Consider the following 24,712-nt stretch of genomic DNA (forward strand, 5'->3'; position numbering starts at 1 on the left):
AGGAATTCGGTTCATTTGCTTCCTAGTGAGGCACAATTGAATAAAAACTCAATGTTTTAATGCAGCATTTATCAGTTTTTTACCTTGTCTTCACCTTTTCAGCCCAGCCTACATTTCCCTTAGCATTTTCATTCAGGAGGGCAATAGAATGCATAATGAAGCACATCCATTTTTGTAAATCCTTTTCCATCCTGAGGGTCTTGCAGGGCCCGTTCAAGATCCCATTTTCCACAGGAAAACGTTGCATGCATCTCCCTGTCTCTAAAAATCTGTCACCCTTTCATTAATATGCAGTTAATCAATTTGATTAATGAGTGAAAAACTCAGAAATGTCAGAAATGAGTCAGCTGAACAAAGTTAATTCTCTAGTCTTTTGTGGCAGCTTTACATCTTAATATTTTTTTTTAGAGCATTTTACATGTGATAACGTAGATTGGATTAAAAATGCACAAAAGTAGGCAGCACAAAAATTTAGTTTGTAAAGCCAATGTTAACATTATTTTGCAGCCCTCCTAACATCATGGCAACACCTAGAAATAAACAACTGTAAGTCTTTTTCAATTCCTCCCAGTTATGGAGCCCAGATCAAGGTGAAAAATGGGCTCCACAATCTGTGTGTGTACAATTTAACCAGTGTCTCCCAGTAAAATTTTTTTTGGACACTGAAAATTTTTCATTTAAGTCCTCTCCATTAAACAAAACATACTGGAAAAAAATATGAAGCCTTTTCAAAAAAAAAGTGAGGCAAAATTCATTCATTTTAACACTTTGCAGTGTTTTGAAGCCTAAATTTCACCCCATTTCATGGCCTGTGTCAGCACTAAGCAAACCATCCCCAACAAGAAATGAAAATATTGGCAGAACTTTGCTGCAGACGCTGAAAACAACAAGTGGTGAACATCTTCCAGCTTCTGATATGTTAGTCTCATTCTGTAGGTCTGCACAGAGTTTTACATAATGTTCTGCAGGCACTCAGCAATGAGGAATCAATGGAAAATCATGGATATCAGGGGGTATAAGGGCCACACAGCCTTAAAAGCTGGTGTGTCCTAACAGGAATCCATCATCTTTGCTGCTAAATAAATCACACTGATCCAGCTGTCACTGCACCAGAGGGTTTTATTGTGCTGCCCAGGGAGGAGCACCCTCAAGAGAAGCTAAACTATTAGAAAATAGCATTTTTTTATAAAAAAAATAGATTAATCTCAAAAGCATAGATTGCTGTCAGAGTTAGCAAAACACAACTTTTAAGGAGTGTTGTTGCACACACTCCAATTCTTTTCTCATTTGTCATCAAAATTAAACTGAAATTCCCCAAGGATTTTTTAAACCGGTCTAAAGAGTCTGTCAGCACAAAGGGGGTGAAGCAGCCTGGAAAACAGGAGAAATGGAGGTTATTTGCCCTCTTCAAAACAGCTTGTTCTGCCAAAACCTCCTGTTTAACCTCCTTCCTCCCAAAGCCTGCATGAGGTGAAGCAGCATATGGCTTCTAGACACATTGCCCCAGTCTGTTTGGCTAAAGAAATTTAGTTCTTGTAAGAACTTGCTTTTTGAATTCCTGCTCTAAATATTGCTTCAATGCAAGGTCTAAGTGTCCAGGAGCAGGTTTGGGCTGTGCTGTGTGTCCCAACTCCTCTTGTCACCAGTGCTCGTACGAGGCTGAGCTCAAGGGCAGCTCATGGTCCCCCTTTGGGTCATCATTCCCTGGAGAACTGCTGGATTTCTGAAACATTTGTGCTGGTTTTGTGTTGTTTCCAGAAGAAGGGATGAACTGGGGCTCAGTGGGGTGAGTGGGTGAGAGCGCTGTGTGATGTGGGGTCACGGGTGTGCCCTGTGGGGCTGGGCTGGACCTGGGCAGGGCTCAGGATGAGCCTGCAGAGCCTTTCTGAGCTGGGAGAGGGATAAACGTGGCTCTGGCTGGCTCTGGGGACAGGTGCCAGCCCCAGGGGCTGCTCAGGGGAGCTGACAGCCAGGGCTCACCTGGGCATGCTGCTCACCCCAGGGCAGGACAATCCTGCAGGGCAGCCAGCCTGGGCTGGCCCACAGCTCCCCAACATTCCCTGAATTAGGAATGATGCCAGGAGGAATGCTGGCTGGATAAATCAGACAGCACTCCAGCCTGGCCTGGCTAATCCCAGCTTGGCAACACCAGCCTAAGGCAAACAAGACTGGAGATGATGAGCAAACTCTCCTGAGGGATGCTGGAGGGGATTTAGTGTCCCACACTCAATACTTCAACCTTCCCTGGCAGACATTTATCATTATTATTATTATTATTAAAGATTCATCTTTAAAAGGTTCCAGTGATGGAAATTCCTGGATTCCCTGGATAATCTGAGTGTCCCTGCACCATTAATTCCTGGTGTGTCTCTTGTAAGAATTGAAACACAACTCTGCATTTTGTGCTTTGTGAGGATGTAAAGACCAATTTGTGGTGTTTTACTTTCAGCTGTATTTTGTCTGCTTGAAGATAGCCTGATTATAAATACCAGGGAATAGGAGTTTGTGGAGACTTACCCTCAAATGGGAATTCCTTTCAATGGGAATGTGAAATTTGAGCAGCATGGCAGGGGTACAGAAAATGCAAATATTGCACTGAAGCTGACAGAGGGAGCCAAAATATTACCTTAAAAATATTTACCTGGTTTTTGGAAAAAACAAATCAAAATTCCCTCAAATCAATGGGAACCCAAAAGCTCTGAAAACATCTTTATTGATAAAAGTTAATAGAATATGAAATAAAATATAATAATATAAAATACAGGAATATTGACTGTTTTCTTATCTCATGGTGGTTAAACAATGATTATTAATTCAGCAGCTTTAAGATACCAATTAGTATTCAAATTTCCAGAATCTTTATGATGTGACTTTTTAAATTTGAAGTATTTCTGGATCAAGTTCTAGGATTATTTTACTGTTGGAGTTGAGACAAACTGTTACATCCCAAAGTCTGCCTGTGCTTACAGCTCCTCACTGTTGGGGGGCTTGAATTAGAATGTAAAATTATTACCTGGAAAAAAATAAAATGTTTAAGCACAGAAATACCTTTTGGAACAGGAAGGCACTTTGCATGTATGCATATTTTCATGTATATATATACACACAAACATAGATCTCTCCTTTTAGAAAAGCAGCATTTAAAGAAGTAATTTCAATTAATTTCTGTTTTGCAAAAGTTCTGCTTTTCTGTCCAGGAGATGCTACTCTTGTTTTGGTTAAGTGTGGATAATTAATTAATGTGCAGAAAATATAGAATGTACATTCTAAATGGAGATTATCCTAATTTCCTGCAGCTAAAATGTGAACTAAAATTTTAGTTTAGAATTTGCCTCAGAAATCCCATCTCCTGTCTGTCACCAGTGGCATTCAGAAAAAACAAACAAACAGAAGATGGTTTTGGATCTGCATTCATGGGGGATTTCATCCCATCCTTTGGGGTGAAAAGAAACTGAAGAGCACAGTCCAGGACACCATTCCTTGGCAGTGCAGAGATCTGTACTGATATTGGGAGAACTTTTTGATGTGAGACATGATGACAGAATTTTAATCTTTTACTGATTCCTCACCCCAGAAAGCTTCCCAGCACGAAGGAATGGAGATGAGAAATGGAATGAAAGCAAAAAACGCTGCAGTTCATGAGGGGGTTTTGTGGCTGAGCTCTACAAATCTTCCTGATGTCCTTTGGCCAGGTTTTCTCCTTCTCCTAAATGAGGCAGGGACAGCACCAGGAGAGGCCCAGCTGCTCCAGGACTGCCTCCAAGGGCACTCACTGAATTTTCTGGGATTGCAGGATTTTGGGCTTTTTCTTTGGTTGAAGCTCCTCAATTGGAAATTTTCTTTATCAGTTCCTTTTCAGCTCTGAAACTCTGAAAACTCTGAATGGATCTTTGGGGATCTGTTAAATCAGTCACCTTTCCTCAGCAACCTCTCTCTGCAGGGCCTGCAGGGTGGAAAAAGTTGGCAATTTCTCTCTAAATGGGTGTGTGAAGTGTGTCAGAGCTTGGAAAAGGCTTCTGTTGGCATAGAGCATCATCAAAAAAACTACAATCAGCTAGGAAGTTTGAAAAGAAATGTTTGTGTGAGTGTGGTCAGGCATCACCACTCCATCCATCCCCTGCTCCACCTGGGGTTTTAGAAACTCCAGTGAAACATCTGTCAAAATTTCCAGGCAAAGTCAACCTTTTATCAATTTCATTTTCACAAATTTTCGGTGGTATTTCTGTTAAATCCTCTCTGTTAGAACATCTTATTTTAAAGCACCAAAAAAACAAACAAACAAGAAGAAAAAGGAGTATTTTTGGAAGCGAGCACATTTCATTTCTATCAGAACACAGTCAAAGAGGGATGGATCAGCACAAGCATCCATTACTGAGGCAGATGCCACCCCAAACCCCTTCCTCAGTGATTTGCTCTTTTCATCCCTGTGCTTCAGACAGAAAGGGAAGAGGCTCTGTGGATAAGCACAAGACAGACAGCTCTCCTCTGATTATGCATTTATGAGCTATTTGCTGTTCTCTGTCAATGTGAAACGTTTTCCAGGGCTCTATTTAAAGCCGAGTGCCCCGATGAGAGCTGCTTTTTGGGGAACATTTCTGGATTTGCCTGGGTTTCTGTGTTTCCTGGGGCTCTCAGTGATCCCAGTGGGAGCTGAGGAAGTGCTCTGAGCCTCCTCTCCTTCCAGCTGCACTTCAGAAATGCTGGAAGTGGTGCCTTTTTGGGGCTACCTAAAAACAGAGGCCAGACAGAATTAAGGGAATAAAAAGCAGTTTCTATTCATTGAAGGGTCTCCAGGTACATTTTGGGCTGCACCCAACAATGGCCAATGGGTCACAGGTCTGACACTTTTCTAAGTTGGGTCCATTTGCACATTGGGGGTTCATCTCCCAATTGCAGCTGCAGGGAATGAAGTCATTTAGGGCAGCTTTGCTGCCCCCAAGTCCCTTTTGTTTCCATCTCTCAGGCCTGGGGCAGTGAGGTGTCCTTGATTGCAGGCCTGGGGAGGAATTGCTGTGTCTGAGCAGGATGGGGAAGCAGCAGCTGAGCCTGCACATGGAGTTTGGAGTCAGGCACTAAAGAACTGCAGCACTACAGATGGATGGAAAATACAAAAGCTGAAATCCTAAGGCATCAGAGGTTGTCAGGAATTGCTCCATGAGAAATGGGAGCCTTCTTCCTGTTTTTAGAACCCAACTGCAGCTTTATCTCTGACATGGCTGCTTAGCTGCAGCTCCAAACTTAGCAGATTTCCCCCACATGATAAACATTTTTGCCTTCATCCATTTGTGTTTTAAAAGACAACTTTATCCCAGGAGCTGCAGTGCTCCCTCTGCCATTTTTTTTTCCCTAATAGCAAGTTAGAATTCTAAATCAAACTTAATTAAACTTTTCCAAGTGAGTAAATGTCAACATATGGACAGCCACTTCCCTGCTAATATCAAGCTAACAGAAATTCTAATTTCTAATTGGTTTTATTCCTAATGATTTGTTTGCATTGGCACAATAGCCTATTCTAAATGTGGTCTTGCAACATGTGATCATGAAATAAAAAAAGGATTTCTTTTCTCCTTCTTTTACTCTGAATTAACCAATGACATTTATTAGTGTTCCATCCAGAGCTCTGGGATCACAGTTCCCTACACTGCTAACTCAGTTTAGTCCATACATCTTTCAAACTGAGTTTGTGTTTTACATTGATTTTTTTTCATAGCTATGACATTTGGACAAGCTGATCTGAGGGGGATCCCTTATTTGTGCTGTGTGTTCTTCAGTGCTGGAAATTGCCTTTTGATGAAGTCTGAACCAAAAACACTTTTCTGGTAGAGTCAAGGCTGACTCTACTCCAGGCAGAGTTTCTGGGGGTATCACAGCTGGCTGCTAATTCAGATTTCTCAATGCATTTTTATTGTGCACTGGAGCTGCTTTATTCCATGGAAAACCCCGAGAAAAAGGGTCTAAACTGAGAAAAACTGTTTAAGGTGAAGACCATGTGCACCTGTTCTGCAATCCTGGAATAGTGACTTAAATTTGGAGATTTTTGTAGCTCTATTTTTTTCTATATCCTGCATGAATACAAACAGAACTTCAACTTTCACCAGAACTTTCCTTGTGGGCATTGATATTTGTACTGAAATGAAAAGCAATGTCAGAATCACTTGTTATTGACAAATGTACTTTTCATGTTTGATTTTATTTTTTCACTGTTTCTACAGAGACAGTTAAATAATATTGAATATATTTCTTTATGGAATAGTTGTAGGTCATACTAAGAGCTCTTTCTTTTTGAGAGGTCACTGTAACAATTATCCCAGCACAGCCTTCCTTGCACTATGGAATACATTGTCCTGTAATTTTGGCTCACAGCCTCTCAATTAACCCCTCAAATAATTATTACTTACAGAATTTTAAAGAGGAGTGATTATTTAATTTAATTATTTTGTCTTTTTGTAATTTTTTTTTTCTTTGTTTAGTAATGCCTGTGAAGCTGTTTAGAGTTGTTTATTATTAAGGGGGTAAACAAAACACTTGTTCTGCAAGTTCCTACTGGGCTGCAGGAATTTAAGTGAACGAAATTGCTCTTTTCTAGGTGTTTTGATGAGGATATATTCCACTGGTTAATTTAGAATATGCCCATCTTGATTTTTACCATATTCTAAAATCCTTACAAAGACCTGCTTCTAGATTGTGTGAAAATTTATTAGTAGAAATTGTCTTTTCTGCAGCTTCCCATTATAAAATCCTTGATTCTTAATTTCCTGCTTTCCTGGCTGGATATCCAGTCAGTCTGTCTGTTTTCATGGCTTTCCCCTATTTTGATCCCATCACCTTTGGAATGAGAGAACAAACGAGATCCTGCTCATCCAGAACTGCTTGGAGTTTTTTAAGTCAATCGATATTTTTTATTGCAATGTGGAGTTTTTTATTTCCATGTATTTTATGTTGGTTTTTATTTATTGCAACCTGGTGTTTCCCCATCAAACTCTCCATTCCATGGGGTTCCCACACAAGGGCAGCTTTGGGAGCCAGTTCCTGACTGCCTGGCAGAAGTTTGAGACTCAAGCTGGTGTCAGTAACAGCACACTGAGAACTTGCAAAGTGCAAAATGTGCACTTTTTGTCTTGTGGGACCTGCAGATTGAGGAATTCTTTCCTCATGCAAAGTGACCTATATCTGCTTGCTACAAATCTGTGCTGGGCTGCAGGATCTGACATCCCCCAGCTGCCTTCCCTTCTGGAGAGATGTGCAGATCTCTGACCAAACTTTTGGATATTGCTCATCACACATTGCCAGGGTGCCAGGCACGACTCAGCTCTCGGCTGGGGACGGTAGGAAATGAGATTTAGAACTTTGGGACGGCATAAAAAATCTTCTCACATATTTTCCAGGAAGAGATCCTCCAGAAATATTAATTCTGCAAGTAGGACTCGGCTAGGACGTGGCCTTGCAAGTCAAATGGTTGAGTAACTGCACTTGAATCCTTGTTAATAAACACAGAACAACTTTCCAAGGTCTGATTCCTGCATTTGGAACCCATGTTTTACCTTTGGAATATGAGGTTATATTTACCAGACATCTCTAGCTCGGAGCAATACGAGTGAAGCTACAACAACCCAATGTCAAGGTTTATCTCTTGCAGTCCCTAAGGACTGGACTCGTGATGAAAATTCCCATTTTTTTTGCTTTTCTCTGTTTCTTTCTGTGGCAGCAAAAGGAAACAAAATGGAATATAAACATTGTAGAAGTAGTTGCTTGGTCCTTTGGTGGAGAGAGGACCCATCCCTTTGCCTGACCTCTCCAAATGCATTTCCTTGGAGATGCCAGGCAGAAGAATCTTCCTCAACACCTCCCATCTCCTGAAGTGGAGGGAATATCTCAATTCACATTCTTGTGCTCATGAATGTTTGTGATCAGGCTGAGGAACGTGTGGATATATCTATCTCTGTGCTTGCAGGGCCCCCAGATTTGTTTCCTTGCATATAGCTGCCAAAAATGTGTAAATATTTAATAGGAAGCTCTGGAGCTGACAGTTACGTAAGGAACCCACAGGGACAGCAGCCCTTTGCTTCCCCCTCCCCGCCCCCTGGAGCCCTTACATAACAACCTGATGGATCACAAAGCCAGGAATTCTAATATTGGGTTCAAATAGCTGTCCAAAAGTCACTTTTACTGAGTGCAGAACCCCCCTGAACCTCGGTGTTTTGTAGGGTAATTCTGTCACACTGTGGGTTTGGAGAACATTGATTCCTGCAGGTAACTTGGAAATGTTGACTGAACTCTTGGACAGAGTGAGAGAAAGGCAGAAATCATTGAATTTCCAGTAATTTCTGCCCCTTTGCCTGGGCTGTGGCACTGCCCAGCCCTCGTGGGAAGTGATTCCACATCTGCTGCTGCATCCTCACCCAGAGGAGGATTTGGGGCAGGAGCACTGGTGGCAATCACTCCTGGGACTAATCCTGTAGCAAAACCCACCAGGCAAAGAGGAATCTGCAGAAATAAATGCTGCAGTGTTTGTTACAGCTCTAAAAGCCTTGTTAAGAAGGGGAATTGATGGTTTTTATCGCCTAATTTTTGGGTTATTGTTCCTTTTCTTGCACAGCTAAACGCATTTGTGAAGTAAGAATCATCAGTGGTGGTGTTGGGAGCCAGAGCCCAGCTCTGCTGATGAAAAAGCTGTAACTTGGAGCTGCTCAATTTGCTTTAATAACATCAGTGCTGAAGCTGCAGCCAGGGAAAAAATGTCTTTAGAGAAAGCAATTCAATAAAAAGTTTTTTTTTTATCAGGGGAACTGTTGTCTTTCTGATGACAAAACCAGTTTGACTGACTAAAAAAATTACCTCTGGGGGTGTGAGGAGATTTTCCTGGGGAATTTAAATGCCACAAGGTATTCTCAGCTTAAAAATAGCAGCGTGTAGGTTGAAATGAGTAGCTGAGAGGTATGTGCTGTAGGTTGGGATTTAGGAATACAGATGTTCCCAGATTTTTAAAAATGTACTTTTTCTGATTTCAAAATTACCGTGCTGAGGCTCAGGACCGCATAGTTTGTAATTATAATCATTATGTTATTCAAAGCAGCTTTAAGAATCTCCTGATAACGGCTGGAAATTTTAAGCAGATATTCTTTATAGCTGCACAGATCCCTTCCCTGTGCTCTTCCTTCTGTATCTGCCCAGATTTGGTTGCTATTACGAGAAATATGTATTGAAATGGTGTAAAAGCATCCCAGATCCAGCAGGATGTGAGCCTGGCAAGCTGTCAGGTGATGCTGTCTGGCTTTTTGTGGACTTTTCCTATTATTTCCCTTTCTTGCTTTCTAGCTTTCATTGAGTTGAAATGATTAATAACAGCCACCTGATTATTGCCTCGTGATGCCTCCTGCTCGCTGTTCCTGAAGTGCTTCAGCCTCTTCTTGTGTCTCCTCCTCTCCTTCTTCCCCTTCTCCTTTTCACCACAAGCACCTTCAAGTTTTTCCTAACTTTCCCTTTAATAACCTATGCCTTTCTTCCTTTCTTTTTTCCTTCCAAACCCTTCCATATAATTAAATTCTGCTTGTGCAGAGCAGGTTTCTCAGGCCAGTTTTGAATTTTATTGAAATAAGCAGAGCCCAGGTGAGTGCCTGGGGCTTTGCTCAGCTCTGCAGGCTCCTGGGCAGGTTTGGAGCCCCCCAGCCCCTGCTGAGATGGAAATCCAGCTGCTGTCACTTCAGCTGGGCTCACTGCCTGTGATGGTGGCAGAACTTTCCTATTCTTTCCCTCCTGAACCCTCCTTTCCTTTGGATTTTTCCTTCCTTTCACCTCCCCTCTATAGAAAACTTCCCAACAGCTTTGCTGATCTATTTCTGGCCCAGTTCTAAGCTTTTAAAGCTCTGTTCTCCTTCCACAGGGTTCTGGTAATGTCTCTTCAGATATTTTATGGGCACAAGAGTCACCTTGGTCCCCTTTTGTGTTTCTGAGCATTTTGTGAGGCTGTGCTGCCAGGTTCTCCCTCTCCTGGGGAGTTCCAGCTCACCTGGGTGTTCATTTTGGGATAAACTCCTCCATTTTTGGGCTCCATCTCCTTCTCCTGTGCCAAAGGAGTCCCAGCCCTTTACATCCTTTCCTTGCACATCTTCAGCATCTCAGTTTCAAACCCTGCACATTTTCTGTCCTGTGAGGGTGAGGCTTTGGCCACCACACAAGTTCAGAGGTGGGGGAGAAAAGAGAGAAAATATTTTACACTTGTTTACCTCTCTGGATTTGGATTTTCTGACAGATAGGGCCTCTGTTAAATATAATTTAAGATGAGAACATCACAATTCACTGTCTTGGAATAAAACCCTGCCACAAATCACATCTGCATATTAACAACTCTTTTGTGATGCTTTTCACTCAGTGCATTTCAATAAAAACTCAGATTTTTGGGCAGCATTGAGAGCCACGTGCTCCCTGTGAAAGCAGAACATCAATTTTATACCTCACCATGAACTTTTCAAGCTCATGTGAACATTTTCACTAAATATTAGATGCTTTAAACTCAATTTTGCTACTTAGGGGTATTAATATGATGCATTTCATGTATTTTATTACTATTTCTCATTTTTTCACTAAGGTCAATACTGGGTCACTCAGCACTGCAATAATGACAGATTATCTAAATATAGAGTTAAGAAGTTTGTGTCTTTTCCCCCTATAAGTACATAAAGTTTCTTCCTGTAAATCCAAATAAATCTTCCTATAATTTCTAGAAAAGCCATAACAGCAGAAAAAAGAAATAAAAATTAAAAACCCAATTGTTTTTCCTGAAGTATATAAGAAAACATTAGACAGACTCAAACCAATGGAGATGCAGGTTTCCTTTATTTTTTTTTTTTCCTGTTAAAAGTAACACCTCTAAAACAGTTTGGAACCAAAACCATGTAATTCAGAAAATGGTTCCTGACAGATGGAAACTTGTAAGGGCAGAGGTTGCATTTTAAAATCCTGCTTTTCATATTTTTTAAAAAAATCTGCTTGGAAATCTTGCTCTTGTAAGAAGCAGAGAGTTTTCTGCTGGAGTTTATTCCTATATCAAAGAACATTTCACACTGATTTATGTAGTGCTTTTATCCCATCTCCTTTCTGTGATGTGTAAAAAGCAAAGGCAAAATTTTGGGAAATTCTGATGGTCTGATTGATTTCTCAGTGTCCCATAACCTGGGCCAGGGGAGCTCTGGGGTTTTTTAGAGAGTCCACATTGAATCTCAACCATCAATGACTCAAAGCTCCAAAAATCAACTCTGAATTTCCTCCATCCCTCTAAAAGACTTCAGGTCTTGATGAGGTCTAGCAATTAATTTCTCTGCTCTTAAAATTCCTTCAAGCACCTCTGCTCTACCTGAATTTATCATTGTCAGATGAAATGAACAGGGAAAAAGAAAAGATGCATTTGAAATCTTGTTGTTTTCATTGGGTTGTGGAGGATTGTCTCAGGATTTTAAGTTGTAAGCATGATTTTTTATTCAGTTTTTATTCAGTGTGGAAGCCTGTCAGATTTAGGGACACTTTCCAAGAGCTTGATCTAAGTTCAATCTGTTTCCTTCAGATTTTCTTTCATTCTTACAAACAATTTTTTCAGCTGGAATAAAACAATTTTTTCAGTTGAAAAGTGAATTATTTTATTTGATTGTTCTTAATCTATGAGGTATCTACAGGTGATTCCTTTTATGTTAATGATAATATCTTCTATTATTTGCATGCTCCATGGTACCATTTATGTGAGTGTGGAGATCAGTTCTGACAGCACAAACACAAAATTAACCTCATTGCTCAAGTCAAGGAATATATTTCTTTTTCACCTGATTTTGCTTCATCAATTTTTATTTTTATTTATTTTTATTTTTATTTTTATTTTTATTTTTATTTTTATTTTTATTTTTATTTCTATTTCTATTTTTATTTCTATTTCTATTTTTATTTCTATTTCTATTTATTTCTAATTTTTATTTTTATTTCTATTTTTATTTCTATTTCTATTTCAATTTCTATTTCAACTTCTATTTCTATTTCTATATTTTTATTTTTATTTTTATTTCTATTTCTATATTTTTATTTTTATTTCTATTTCTATTTCTATATTTTTATTTTTATTTTTATTTCTATTTCTATTTTTATTTCTATTTTTTATTTTTATTTCTATTTCTATTTTTATTTCTATTTTTTATTTTTATTTCTATTTCTATTTTTTTATTTTTATTTCTATTTTTATTTTTATTTTTACTGAAGGGTCTTGGAAATATTACCCTGCACCAGCTTTTTGTAATCTTGTACAAGCTGGACTAAATTTCAACCATGAGAAAAGAAAATAAAATCAGTATTTGACTGTGGCTAGACCTGGCCATGTTTCTTTTGTGAGGAATAGAAGAGGAAGTTTGCTGTTAAAAAACCAAAATATTCATCATATTTAATTCTAAGTCATATCTAATGCAAAAGGGAGAGTGAATTCTGGTGTTCTATCTGCTGAAACAGAATTACTTGCACTAGGAAACCATTTAAAACAATCAATACAAAAGTGATTCTGTTGGTTTGGCAAAGGAATTTAAAAGTCCAACACTGCCCAATTAAGAGGATCAAAGTTAAACAGAACAAAATTCTTTAGTCCTTCCCCAGATCCCCATTCTGCCGCAGGAGGAAGGTCCAGGGGTGGATTTTGAGTTCCATTTGTGGCTGGAGATGAGCAGCTGCAGGTGCTGAACTCAGAAGAGTTTCTTCATCTCCTCCTGGAGTGCTGTGCCGTGGTTTTGGGGAGGTTCTTGTGCTGAAGGACCAGCAGGGGAAGGACATCCCTGCCAGGGCAGCCTGTCCTTGGGAATCTCACTGAAAACTGCAGAGAACTTGGCTGAAAACTCTGCTTCTTTTCATTTCCTTCCTCTCTGAGAGCCCATTCAGGCTCATCTTTCTTCCTCTGACTTTTGGTAGCTGTGTTGTTGTTGTTCACATGCAGGAGTAATTACTCAGCTGGTTAATGAACCAGGATGCTCCTGTTTGTAATTTGAATATAGAAATCAGGCTGGTCCTTAATTCTCTCTAGTGAGAGGTGATGAATAAACCAAATTAAACTTTGGTCAGAGGTGGAAGGGAAGTTGCTGAACCCGCCCTGGTGCCTGGAAAAGTGATGTCAAATTCCAGCCTGGTCCCATTCTTCATGGAAAATGGAAAAAATTCCTCCCAGCTGCCTCAGGAGAGGAGGCTCTGCTGAGTTCTCCTCTCTCCCATCAGCTGGGATTTCTCTGGAACGTGCCCTTGGCTCTCCAGTATTTCTCCCAGGTGCTCTTTCAGTAAGAAGGAGAACTCTGTTGCTTTCCTTTGGTGAATATTATCTAGGAAGGCTATTTAAATTTTAATTGCATCCAAGCTTGAAGTAAATAATTAGCAGATGTATATAAAGTAGTTCAGAATTAACAGTTCAGAACACTGATTCTCTTAATAGAGTTTTGCTTGTGGCAGGAATAATGTACTTGCAGTTCTAGCAGCATCCCACTGCATTTCTCTGTAGGGAAGACTGGTGAATTAATATCAGGGAATAATTTTTACTCAGTGTTCCTTAATTATTTCATTATCAAATTAAAATGCTGATAAATTCAGTTTACCCCAGTATTTTTTTAACAAGTGTTCCCTATAAATGTGTTTAGTTGAGAACACTTAGAAATTGTGTTGAAAATGGTTTAGAAAAATTGTGTTAAAATATTTATTTTAATCTGGCAGGGTGTTAATGTTAACTTAATGCCATTGATTTACATTGATTAATGTAATTCATTGTTTTTGTCTTTTCTGTCACTTTCAGTGTTGTTCTTATTCTTATCCTGCAGGTTTTGGTGGCTCAGGTGAAGCTCTGAGTCCTCTGTCACATAACAGAGTTGGCACTTTGTCTTTCCATTTGTTTAGTCTGGGTTCACCAAGGATGGGTTGCTCAGCAGAAAAATGAAAAGGATTAAGATTTCTGTCGATTTATTTAATTTTTTCTTTTCCACAGACTTTATTTGTCCTTTTCCTCCACTCTGCCTGGTTTCATTGGCAGGCAGTGCTTGGAAGAGCAGCTCCCTTCCCTCACCTTTTCATGCCACAGCAAATTTTACTGCTCATGATGCACCCAACCTTCCCTAAACTGCTCCTTAACATCTCTGCAGGGTGTGGAACAGCAACAGGAGGAGCTGAGGATGAGGGGGAGGCCGAAGCTGGCTGGATTGAAGGTGCTGCCATCCTCCTGTCTGTCATCTGTGTTGTCCTGGTCACTGCCTTCAACGACTGGAGCAAGGAGAAGCAGTTCCGGGGGCTGCAGAGCCGCATCGAGCAGGAGCAGAAGTTCACCGTGGTGCGAGGGGGACAGGTCATCCAGATCCCCGTGGCAGAGATCGTGGTTGGGGACATTGCACAGGTGAAATATGGTGAGTGCACCAACTTTGGACCCTTGGTTTGCTCTGCTGGCCCCTCCCAGCAGGATGGACACGCTTCTCTGGCAGGGATGGGAAAGGCAGGATTATGGCAGATTTATGGGACAGAAAAGTCAGTGTTGGCCATGGTGAGGTGACACCTGAGCAAAAAGAGAACCTAGGAACCTGCTGTGAAACTGCACCAGGAAATCAGTTTAACTGGTGTAAACTTCTTTCACTGACCAGGACAAGGACTGTTCATACAAAGGTAACCCTCTGTGGTGGAGGATTGCATTATTCAGATTTATTTATTTTTATTTCTGTCCAGTTAGGGATAAGAAGAAGTATTTTTAAATGTTGTGTAGAAGGGAATTGGGCCTCTGTGATCACCTCAGAAGATGCTCCAGATCCAGACTGATCCCCCAGATCAGGTGCCTGATAATTCCATGCTGTAGGGAAAGCCCCGTGCTCCAGGGGAGTGAAAGGTCCTGCAGGACCTCTGGAGTGAGTTGTTAACTCCAGCAATATCCCTCTTCCAGCAGCCATCACATTTCTCCTGGGCTTACCTAAGGGCTTCCTGAGGGCAGCTCAGCTGTTAATTAGCTGCTGTTAATTCCTCTGAAGTCTGATGGAGAAACCTTCAGGTGATGTGAAGAGCGCTTCCCTGCCAAACCCCCCTGGTGGGGATGTCCATTGTGTGCTAAATGTGATGCATTTGGATTTTGGGATAGCATTAAGCAGAAAATGGTTGCAATAAAAGGCCTTTCCTTGCAGGATTGCAATACTGTGGTTTTTGGGGACAGGTTCAGGAGTAATTCCTTCCCTTCTGCTTTCATTTCACCTTTTAATGAAGTAACTGTGATTTTATAGCAAACCCCACCATGTCACTGTAAAAGCGATCTCATGGCAGTTTTCCATTGCCACCTTCTGACCACAGGTGACCTCCTACCTGCTGATGGGATCTTTATTCAAGGAAATGATCTCAAAATCGATGAGAGCTCTTTGACTGGAGAGTCCGACCAGGTCCGCAAATCCGTGGACAAAGACCCGATGCTGCTGTCAGGTAAAATCTGCCCCATCCCCTCTGAGCTCCTGCTCTGCCCTCCCCAGGGGTGCAGAGCCAAGCTGGAGCTCTGCTGGGTGCCTGTTTTCCTGGGAAAGCTGCTCTGGGAGCCTGGGAGACAATGGCATTTTTTGGAGGATATTTTTGTCCACCTTTGTCATCCAATTCAGAAGATTCCCTCAAAACAAAACACAGGGATACAAATAGCAAGCTCTTAATTAAAATGTATTTGGAATTAGTGACACATCTTAAAGGAGGCTTTGATAAATTTCTGAGGAAGGTTTCAGAGCTTTTCCTTTCTGACTGAACCAACCAAGTCTTTGCTGGTTTTTTAAGATCTTTTCTGATCTTCAGGTTTGAATGGAATTTATTTTGGGGGGTTTTTTGGGGGGTTTGGCTGGCCCAATTTGTATATTTGTGTTGTTTTACCTTTTACTTGCTTGGATAAACTTGGTTAGTGACAATATTTCTTTTGAAAAGAGAATCTGATGGTGATGGATGTGCAGCCTGAGGTTTGTGCTTAAGTATTAATTCTTGGTTGAGAATAATGCACAACAGGGTTTATTTTGGTTATGTGGTAATATCCCCTTCAATATAGGTTTGCAAAGTGTAACAAATCTCTCTCAGTACTGCCAGAAAAGCCTTGCATCATTTTTTGTACATTTATTTTATCTCTGTGTAACCTTTCCTGCCTCTTTTCAGGCACCCACGTCATGGAGGGCTCTGGGCGGATGCTGGTGACTGCTGTGGGGGTGAATTCCCAGACTGGCATCATCTTCACTCTGCTGGGAGCTGGGGGAGAAGAGGAGGAGAAGAAGGACAAGAAAGGTAAATCTCCCAGCACCAGGATGCTCCAGAGAAAGCTCTCTGGGCTTTGTGCAGCCGGAGCTCTCCTCAGCTCTTGACAAATAAACGTGATTTTTTCAAAATGCCTTTTTATTTTTTATGACACATTTTTATCATCACATGTCACACAGAAAAACAGCAGAAGCTGTTAACCAATAAATCCATTGGATAACAAGATGTTTTTCCAGTGTGAAATTGCAGGCTCCCAGTCCATACCAGGGGAATACCTGGGCATGCTCCAGTGGCTGTGGCTTCTCTACATGAATCCATGCTCACCTACAGTTTGCTAAGATTTTGTGCTTTTCTATCAATTTAACTTTTCCCCTCCCCCCAGGAAAAACACCCCTTGGCCATGGAAATAGCATCTGTCCTGGAGCTTGAGGACTGAAATAAAGATAAGCTGTGGCTCTTTGCTAGCCTGGTTGTTTAATGTCAGTGACTGACTTGAGAGGCATTTTAATTTTTTTCAGGTGTAAAGGTCGAGCTAAGAATAGTAAAAGCCAAGAATGTAGCAGTAAATGTTAGCAGACAGTTTTACTTTCATGTCCTGTATCAGTTAATGAAATCAAGAAGCCTCTTTAGACTTTTCACCTTATTACAGTGTGATGTCATAAGCATTTGCTAATTTATGAGCTGCACACTAAGCAGAAACATGATTTAATGTCTGTCCTTTCCAGTTTTTCTTCACACAGTCTTGTAAATTGATCTGCTTCCACAATTTCATTCAAAGTCTGTCCTAAGAATATTTGTCTTTCAGGCATAATTAAGGGCCAATTAATACAGGTTTTTCAGACATTTCTGCTCTTTCTAGTGGTTTTCACTATTAATAATATAAAAAAAAAAACAGTTAAAGCTTTACTGAACATTTTATTTGCTATCTGTCAGGCAATATGATTCCACCTTTGTTTTTTGTTTCCATCCTTTTATATGAAGCTCTGGATAGGGAGGAAAAATTCAAATGGTTTTCAGGACCTACAGTTTCCATTTCTGAGAATATTCAACCAGCAGCTGCCTTTGACTCCCTGCTGCTTTGAGGAAATCCCTTTTTGCTTAATGAAATGTTTATCATTTCATTTCTGCAGAGAAATGCACAATAGCTGCCTGGCACGGGGAGCTCCAGGAGAATTAAAAGGAGAAAGACTGAAACTTCACAAGGCAAAAAAAAACTCTTTTATGCCAGCCTAGTTTTGAGCAGCAGCTTGGGGTTTTCTCTTGCTGTCGTTCAGAGCCTGTGTGAGATGTGGAGGAGAGGAGGAGCAGCTTCACCCCTGTGTGATGGGAGAGCTCCCTGTGCTGGGTTTAACTGGGCTGGCCTCCCTAGGCTGGGCTCAGGTGCTTCTCCCAGGTTTCACTGGGAAGAGCCTGGAGAGGCAGGAACAGAGAAATCAGGGAGCTTTCCCCACTTTGTGGCTGTAACTTACCCAGAGACAGTTTCTGTGCTAGAATTTGGATGCAGACAGAGAATTTAACTGAATATGGCTCTGTAGAAACAGCTATCATATAAAAAAATCCATAATATAGAGAATTCCTCCACATTTTCTGGTGCTGCTGGTGGCTTTGTGCCCGTGCCTGGGCAGAGCTGGTGGCACCAACTCAAATTGAAACCTCTGCTACATAAAGCTACAGCTCTCAGAAATCCTGCCCCTTTCAGTCCCTGTGGGTCTGTGCTTTTATTGTTCATTAACACTTTAAAAATCCTCGTGCAGGTGTGAAACAGGAGGAGGAACAGCAGCTTCCAGGTAGAGTAAGACTTGTACCCCATCCAATGGTGCAAATCAGGGGGGAACTGCTGATGGAAATAATCACCTTTGAATCAGTCAAGTTGAAATTAAAGAATGATTTCAAATCAACAAGATTGCTGGTGCCAAATCTTTTGGTGTGCAGGCATTGTTGGTGTTGCAAATCCTCAGGTTCAGCTGGAACAATCAGCTGTTCTCCAGAAGTAAATTGCAAAGTATTTAATGTGGAATACTTGATTTGCTGTTAGCAGCTCATGCTGTGCTGGTTGGGGTGGGGATCCAAACGGAATAAAGAACAAGCACGAGTCACCAAAACAGTTTAAATCATTGCCACCACAGCAATCAAATTTGCAATTGAAATTCTCCTGAATGCAGTTGCACAGGGTGTGTTTTTAAATCCTGGGAGCTGTTTATTTTCTTCTCCCAATTTGCCATTTGTAAATAAAATCAGCCCATTCTTCTGCAGTACCAGCCCAGTACAGCATGAAATAATCCCTGTGGGGCAAGGACTGGAGCAGTTGGAGAGTCTCAGTCAGGATTCAGGGGAGGACTTGGTTCTATTGTGAGCAATTAACCCCAGAAACAAAACAAAATACATTTTATCTGTTATTTGCAGAGAATAATTTTATTGCACTTTACTATAAAAAAGAGAGTCAAATGATAAAACCTCCTTCAAGCTTTTCACCTTCCTGTTAGGAAAGATTTCTTGTCCAATTTTCTCTAATATGTGGATAATTGCTGAAAGGAAGAAGAGGATTTTCTTTTCTGGTTTTTCTTTCGTGTCACCACAAACCAGGAAATGTGTCATGTCCATTCTCTGGATTTAAAATAACCCATTATTCTCCTCAAGACTACATTTGCCTTTTGAACATAAAATATAGGAAAATTCCATGTTTCTACTCAGATTAATGGGCCTTTTACCTGGGTGATGGCAGGACCTGGATTGAGCCCTGTTAGACTGGGATGCATCAGTGATGATAAATCATAATGTGCACAATTATTTAAAACAGAAAATATATACCATTTTACTGTGTAGAAGCATATACATTTTTAAATGCAAATTTTAAAGCTACCTATGCACTGTGTAAATTACTTCCAAAGGAAGTATTTCAACCACTTTAAAAATGCATAAATTACATTAAAATAAAATAAATTACATTATACAAGTGTACAAATTACATTTACTAATTACAATTTACAATTACAAGAAATAAGACATTAAAGAGCAATGCACACAGAGCTGTGTACAGTCAGTTCCCACCAACTCCTTTGACTTTGCTAAATGTGTTTCATATTTATTTATCTTCTATTATTATTGTTATTATCATTATTGTTATTATGATTTGAGTTTTCACCTTACTTTGTGACACCTTCCCAATGCCACTTTGCTTTGGAAATTTGTGTTAATTAATTTCAGACTCTTTGATTTTGGGAGCAAACAAAGCCACCGAGGCTTTTCGCTCTGTCACGTGCGCTCGTTCGCGTTGTTGCTATTATTTATTCATTATTTGTTTTTTTTGTGTGTGTTTTTTTGTTTGTTTTTTTTGTTGTTGTTGTTTTTTTGTTGTTTTTTTTTATCCATTATTGCTCAGTAGATTCTTCCCATCCCTCCTCCCACCCTCCTCCAGCCACAGATGGTGCAGCAGGTGCAAATGCCACTGATAATGCAAATGCCAGCTTAGTCAATGGTACGTCACAACCCCCAGCTTGTCTGATTTGATGGATTTCTCTCCTGACTGTGTCAAATTCCCTCTCCCCTCGCTGACCTGCACAGATGTTGTGTGTGTGTGACTGCACTCTGAGAGATCCTGCTCCACACGCTCTGCAGGAGCTTGCCAGAGGGGCCACAGGGATGCTGCAGCCTCAGAATCCAGCCTGCCAGGGCTGGGGTTTGCAATCTTGACCCATTTAAACCCCCAGTTAAAAGGAGCCAGCTGCAAAACTTTTGGGTAGATTCACCCAAAGTTTCATTATGAGGCTTCATTATTCAGCATAGATCTGGAGAGGAGGAAAGGGAATCTCTCTGCTTCTCCTCTTTTTCACTCTCACAATTCCTCACACAGTTCTGAGGGAGGGCTGGGGTCAGGGATCTGCCTCCATTCAACCAACACTCTGTTAGGGACACCCTCTGCTGCTTTCAGCATCTGTTCTGGGGGGATTGAGAAGTTTTGTGGATATTTGTGTGAGCCCTCAGCAATCTTCTCCCGAGCTGTGTTAAGTAAACCCAAAGCAGAGCATTCCTGCAGGCAGTTTTGACTGTGTCCCAGTACAGATTCCCCACTTGTTAGCACACAGGTATTTCAGTGTCTCTCCTAACACTCAAATTCCAGTGTTAAACTGGATTGAATGGGTCAATATTAGTGTAGGCATCAGGTGTTTTTTGCTGCTAATCAGATACATGAGCCTTTATTTGCCAAGCAACCTTTCCTTCTTGTGCACTGCCAAAATTACTGAGTAAAGTCATTCTGCTTTTCATCATGTTGGTGAAAGAAGTTTGTTTTCCATTCAGGTTGCATTTCACATGTGAAATGAGAGTTTCTGACAGCAATGTCAAGTGCTAAACAAGGACCAGGATTTACTGCTGTAAGATCACATTTAAAACAGTGACACACAGGCAATCTTTGAGCCTATTTTCAAATCATTTGAAAGAAACATATAACCAGATTTAAAACCCATTCTGGAAAACTAGGAATTACAATCCCTGCATCTCCTTGCATGGCAGGGACCTCCTGCATCCTGGTTCTGGATTCCTTAGAGACCAAGAACCAGGGAATGAATTAAAAGTGTTTTATTCTCCATTAATGTGAGGGTGATGAGGTCCTGGCACTGAGCAGCTCTGGCTGCCCCAAATCCCTGGCAGTGCCCAAGGCCAGGCTGGACAGGGCTGGGAGCACCTGGGATAGGGGAAGGTGTCCCTGCCATGGCAGGGTGGGACTAGATGGGCTTTAAGGTTTGTTCCAACTGAAACCATTCTGTAATTCTGTGATAATTCCACTTTGGGGAGTGTAAAACAAACAAACAAACTCCCCTCCAGTCCCACTGGACCCTCAGCACTCGTGCTCATCCCTGGCAGCTGCCCAGGAGGGCTGGGAGCAGAGATCAGCCCCTCTGTGCTGGAGCTCAGCAGGTGCAGGAGGAGCCCTGTGCTGCTCCCTGGGCTCTGCTAAATCCCTGCTGTCTTTGGGCTCTAATGCTGAGCTTAATGAGGAAATTGAGTTCCAGGGGATATTAGATCAGTGTCGGAATTAGGGATGTGATTTTCCATCATCCTCTCTCCAGTCAGGAACAACAGTTACTGTCCCTGTTTATCTGGAGCTGAGAGACACAAACTCAGGCCTTTGCAGTGAGGAGTGAATTTCTTTTGTGCAGTTTGGGATGTTTTGGATTTTAGCTCCCCTGAGATGAGGCAGTTCAACAATTCTGCTGGTCTTTAACCAACGTGGGCAGGAGAGGCTTTCCACAATTCAGCTGCTCAGAGAACTCAGGCAGACTTAGGTCTGAGTGCTCTGGAATTATCTGGGAAATGGCCAATGGCAGATTTCTGGTCATTTCTCAGCACTGATGATTAATTAAATACTTAAAATGTGGATTTGGTTTGGAGGGGAGAAAGGAAAGAGCGAGTAAGTTACAAAGCAAGGAGGCCAAATTCATCTACATATTCCTATGAAATGGATATTTTTTTTAAAGTCTGAAAATTCTTCCTGAGATATGACTGGAAACTGGAATTTTACCTGAAGTCTAATACTTTTGTGTAGAAAATATCATAAAATAAGAAAAAAATACTTACATACTTGAATAAGTAAGAAGCTCAGGAAATGTTGTTGCTTGAAAGGCAATCAATTACATTTCAGATAAAATATTTTTATTCTTAATTGTCAATACACAATTGGCACAAAAGAAAGAGCTGGTGAGCCTGTAGTGATAAATTCATTTCCTTTTTGATCCAGCCTGTGTATTATGTGCTGTACCAAAGGAACTCCCATAACTTCTGAGGAGTTTTAGGAGTTGAAATCAAAATAGAGAATTGTTGTTGATCTCATTGTGAGAACTATGGACACTGTGTTCAGTTTCTGAAAGGTTGGGAGTTAAGGCCATAAACAGAGCAGAAAATTTTGCAGAAAGGAAAGGAATTCAGGAAAATTCATCTCATTCCCAAGTATTATATTTAGTAAAGGTAATTTTAAAGAATGAAAATCAGGGAAGCAACAATCACTGTTTACAGCTTGTTTACCCCAAATTTGATTTCCTTCTAGTAGAGCAAATTACCCCAAATTTGATTTCCTTCCAGTAGAGCACTGCTACCTTCCTAAATCAGGATTTCCAGGGTGGGTTGTTGGGCTTTTTTTGGCATTAGTAACTCAGAGAATTTGCTACTTAAATGTGTATTTAGAAAATATAGAAAAGGTATAGAAATGGCTTATAGAAATCTCTGCTGGAATATTTCACATCTATTCTTAATCCTGTTGTATTTACTGAGCTACTTCACTTTCTGCAAAGCAATTTGCAGTTTGAATGAGTTTTTAAATATTATTTTTCTACATTTAATAAGTTTCTGAATTGTAAGTGAAGTTATTTATGCATAGAAGAATTATCTAAAACATCCTATTTAATGGAGTGATTCCCTCTCAGCACTCAAGCACAACTCTGTTATTTTCTTTGGTTGATTCCTAGCAGTTCTTCCAATTTAGAAATAATTTCCAAATGAGGGAAATAATTTCCAAAATAGTGATAGGACTTTGTTATTCCATGTCATTGGCTCTCCCTCAAGGGCTGCAGCAGGAAAAGGGGAGGCTTTTCTTGGGAATTTTATTTGGTGAAATCCATGACTTTTATGGTAAGAATTTTGTCAGTAAAGATGCCACAAGTCCTTTCTAAAACACAGGAATTGTAGTGAGGCAACGGCATGCAAAAAATATTTGTATTTAAATTCAGAACTTTCAAATCAGCTGCAGAATGCAGGTGTTGTGAGAAATGCTCTTCTAAACTTTCTGATTTTTCATCCTTGCTTAGAAAAGTGATAAAAAAAAACTCAGGTGGATTTCTGCAGCCCAACCAACATTTATTTGATTTATTATTCCAAACAGAAAAGAAGAAAATATTTTCAGAATTATGTAAAAAAAAAAAATATTTGTAAAGAATTATTTCACATTATGCTATCAAAATATTAATAAATACCCATCCTTTTGATGATTGTAAACAATGCACTGAGGACAGAAGGATGGGGGAATATTTGTACCTGCAAGGAGGAAGGATCTCTCAGCAGTGGTGATTCTATCACCTTTCTTTCTGCCTTAATTCCCTTGTTCATACTTTATAGCAAAGTGCAGCCTTAAGATTATTTGGCACAGGATGATATAAATAGTTTACATCTTCCTTTTCTTTATCTTGATTACCCAAATTACCTTTTCTTTGTTATTCTGTCTAACTAACTGAAGTGTAACTATCCCTCATGACTTCCCTCACTCAACAACCTGAATGCAGTAGATTAAGAATATTAAGAATGTGTTTTTTTACATACTTGAGTTCAAACTGGTGTTAATGATTGTTTATTTTGTGTACTGCTATTTTCAGGTAGCCAGTCATTTGTTAGTGTATTTTATTATGATAATTATGCTATTAAATAGAAAATATATGTCCTAAAACTACATATTTTAATTTACAAATTAAAAATAATCTCTGTGATGTGTATGCCAGTGGGGACAGTCACGTTTGGGCTTTGTTGGTGATTTTTATCTTTGTGAAAGTTGAATATTGTTCATTTTTTATGCCACTGCAAGGTTTGGAATTGCACTCTGCAAAAGGATCTCTAGAGCAGGAAATGGAGCAGACTGCCCGCTCTAAATTAATGCCTTCCAGTTCTTAGGGAAGGCTTCATGCTCCAGCCAGAAATCCCAATCTCCAGAGATATTTTATGTCTTCCAGTAACTTTATTAAAAGCCTTTCTAAGGAAAACAGCCACCAGGCAGGTACTGAGTCCAACTGTACCCACAGGCAAAGGTTTTATAGAGAATTTCACCGTGAAAATGAGCTTGGTTTTGCTCAGGTTCATGGATTCATCTCTTGTGCAAAGCTCTGGAAGGTGGATTCTGAATCTTTAAAAGTCCTGTTATTGCCAGGGTGGGAATAGAATTAGAAACAGAGACAAGTCAGTGTTTTATTGCAGTAATTCACCTGATCATTGAGATGATTTTAGGTCACGAGATGTCCTTTCCCTGGTTCTCCTTCTGGCTTTTGGAATTTCCCAATGGGGAAATTCTGGGCCTATTTTTGACCTCCAAGACTGGTTTGGTCACTTTTGCTCTCCCACTTGTGCAAAGACCAACATGCAAGTGATGCATCTTAGCTTTTCCATTTTGTTATTTTTAATTCACAGCAGAGTGAAAAAATGAATCCACACAGCAGTCAGAATAGCAAGATGTAGCTGCTGGGACATTTTTTTAATAAATTCTGATGATACATTTCTTATTTGAATGTGTCAACAATCCTGTAACGGTGTTTAAGCTGAATTTTCCTTAGCATCCTTTTTTATTGTGCATTTTACATAACTGCCAAAAGACACTGTCATCCATTCTGAAATAATATTTGTTACAGTCTTTTCCATAAATGCATATAATTACTGTGAAAGTTTCCCACCAAGAAATTTTGAATACATTTGAAAACATTTCGTTGTTATTGTAAATACC

At 40.2% G+C, this 24,712-nt stretch overlaps 1 protein-coding gene across 11 annotated transcripts in view; it reads left to right on the forward strand.

Moving 5' to 3' along the window:
- The window catches only part of ATP2B2 (ATPase plasma membrane Ca2+ transporting 2), a 398,601-nt gene that overhangs the window by 291,780 nt on the left and 82,109 nt on the right, over window positions 1-24,712 (forward strand). For 6 of the 11 annotated variants that reach the window (XM_015640841.3, XM_015640842.3, XM_015640836.3 and 3 more), the window contains 4 exons: window positions 14,139-14,396; window positions 15,319-15,444; window positions 16,147-16,272; window positions 19,625-19,717. In XM_015640841.3, the coding sequence (XP_015496327.1) occupies window positions 14,139-14,396; window positions 15,319-15,444; window positions 16,147-16,272; window positions 19,625-19,717 (603 nt within the window). The remainder of the gene's footprint in view (window positions 1-14,138; window positions 14,397-15,318; window positions 15,445-16,146; window positions 16,273-19,624; window positions 19,718-24,712) is intronic. The other 5 variants (XM_033517387.1, XM_015640844.3, XM_015640845.3 and 2 more) reach the window with 1 other exon arrangement.

The sequence above is a fragment of the Parus major genome, chromosome 12, assembly GCF_001522545.3.
Source record: "Parus major isolate Abel chromosome 12, Parus_major1.1, whole genome shotgun sequence".
Classification (NCBI taxonomy): Eukaryota; Metazoa; Chordata; class Aves; order Passeriformes; family Paridae; genus Parus; species Parus major.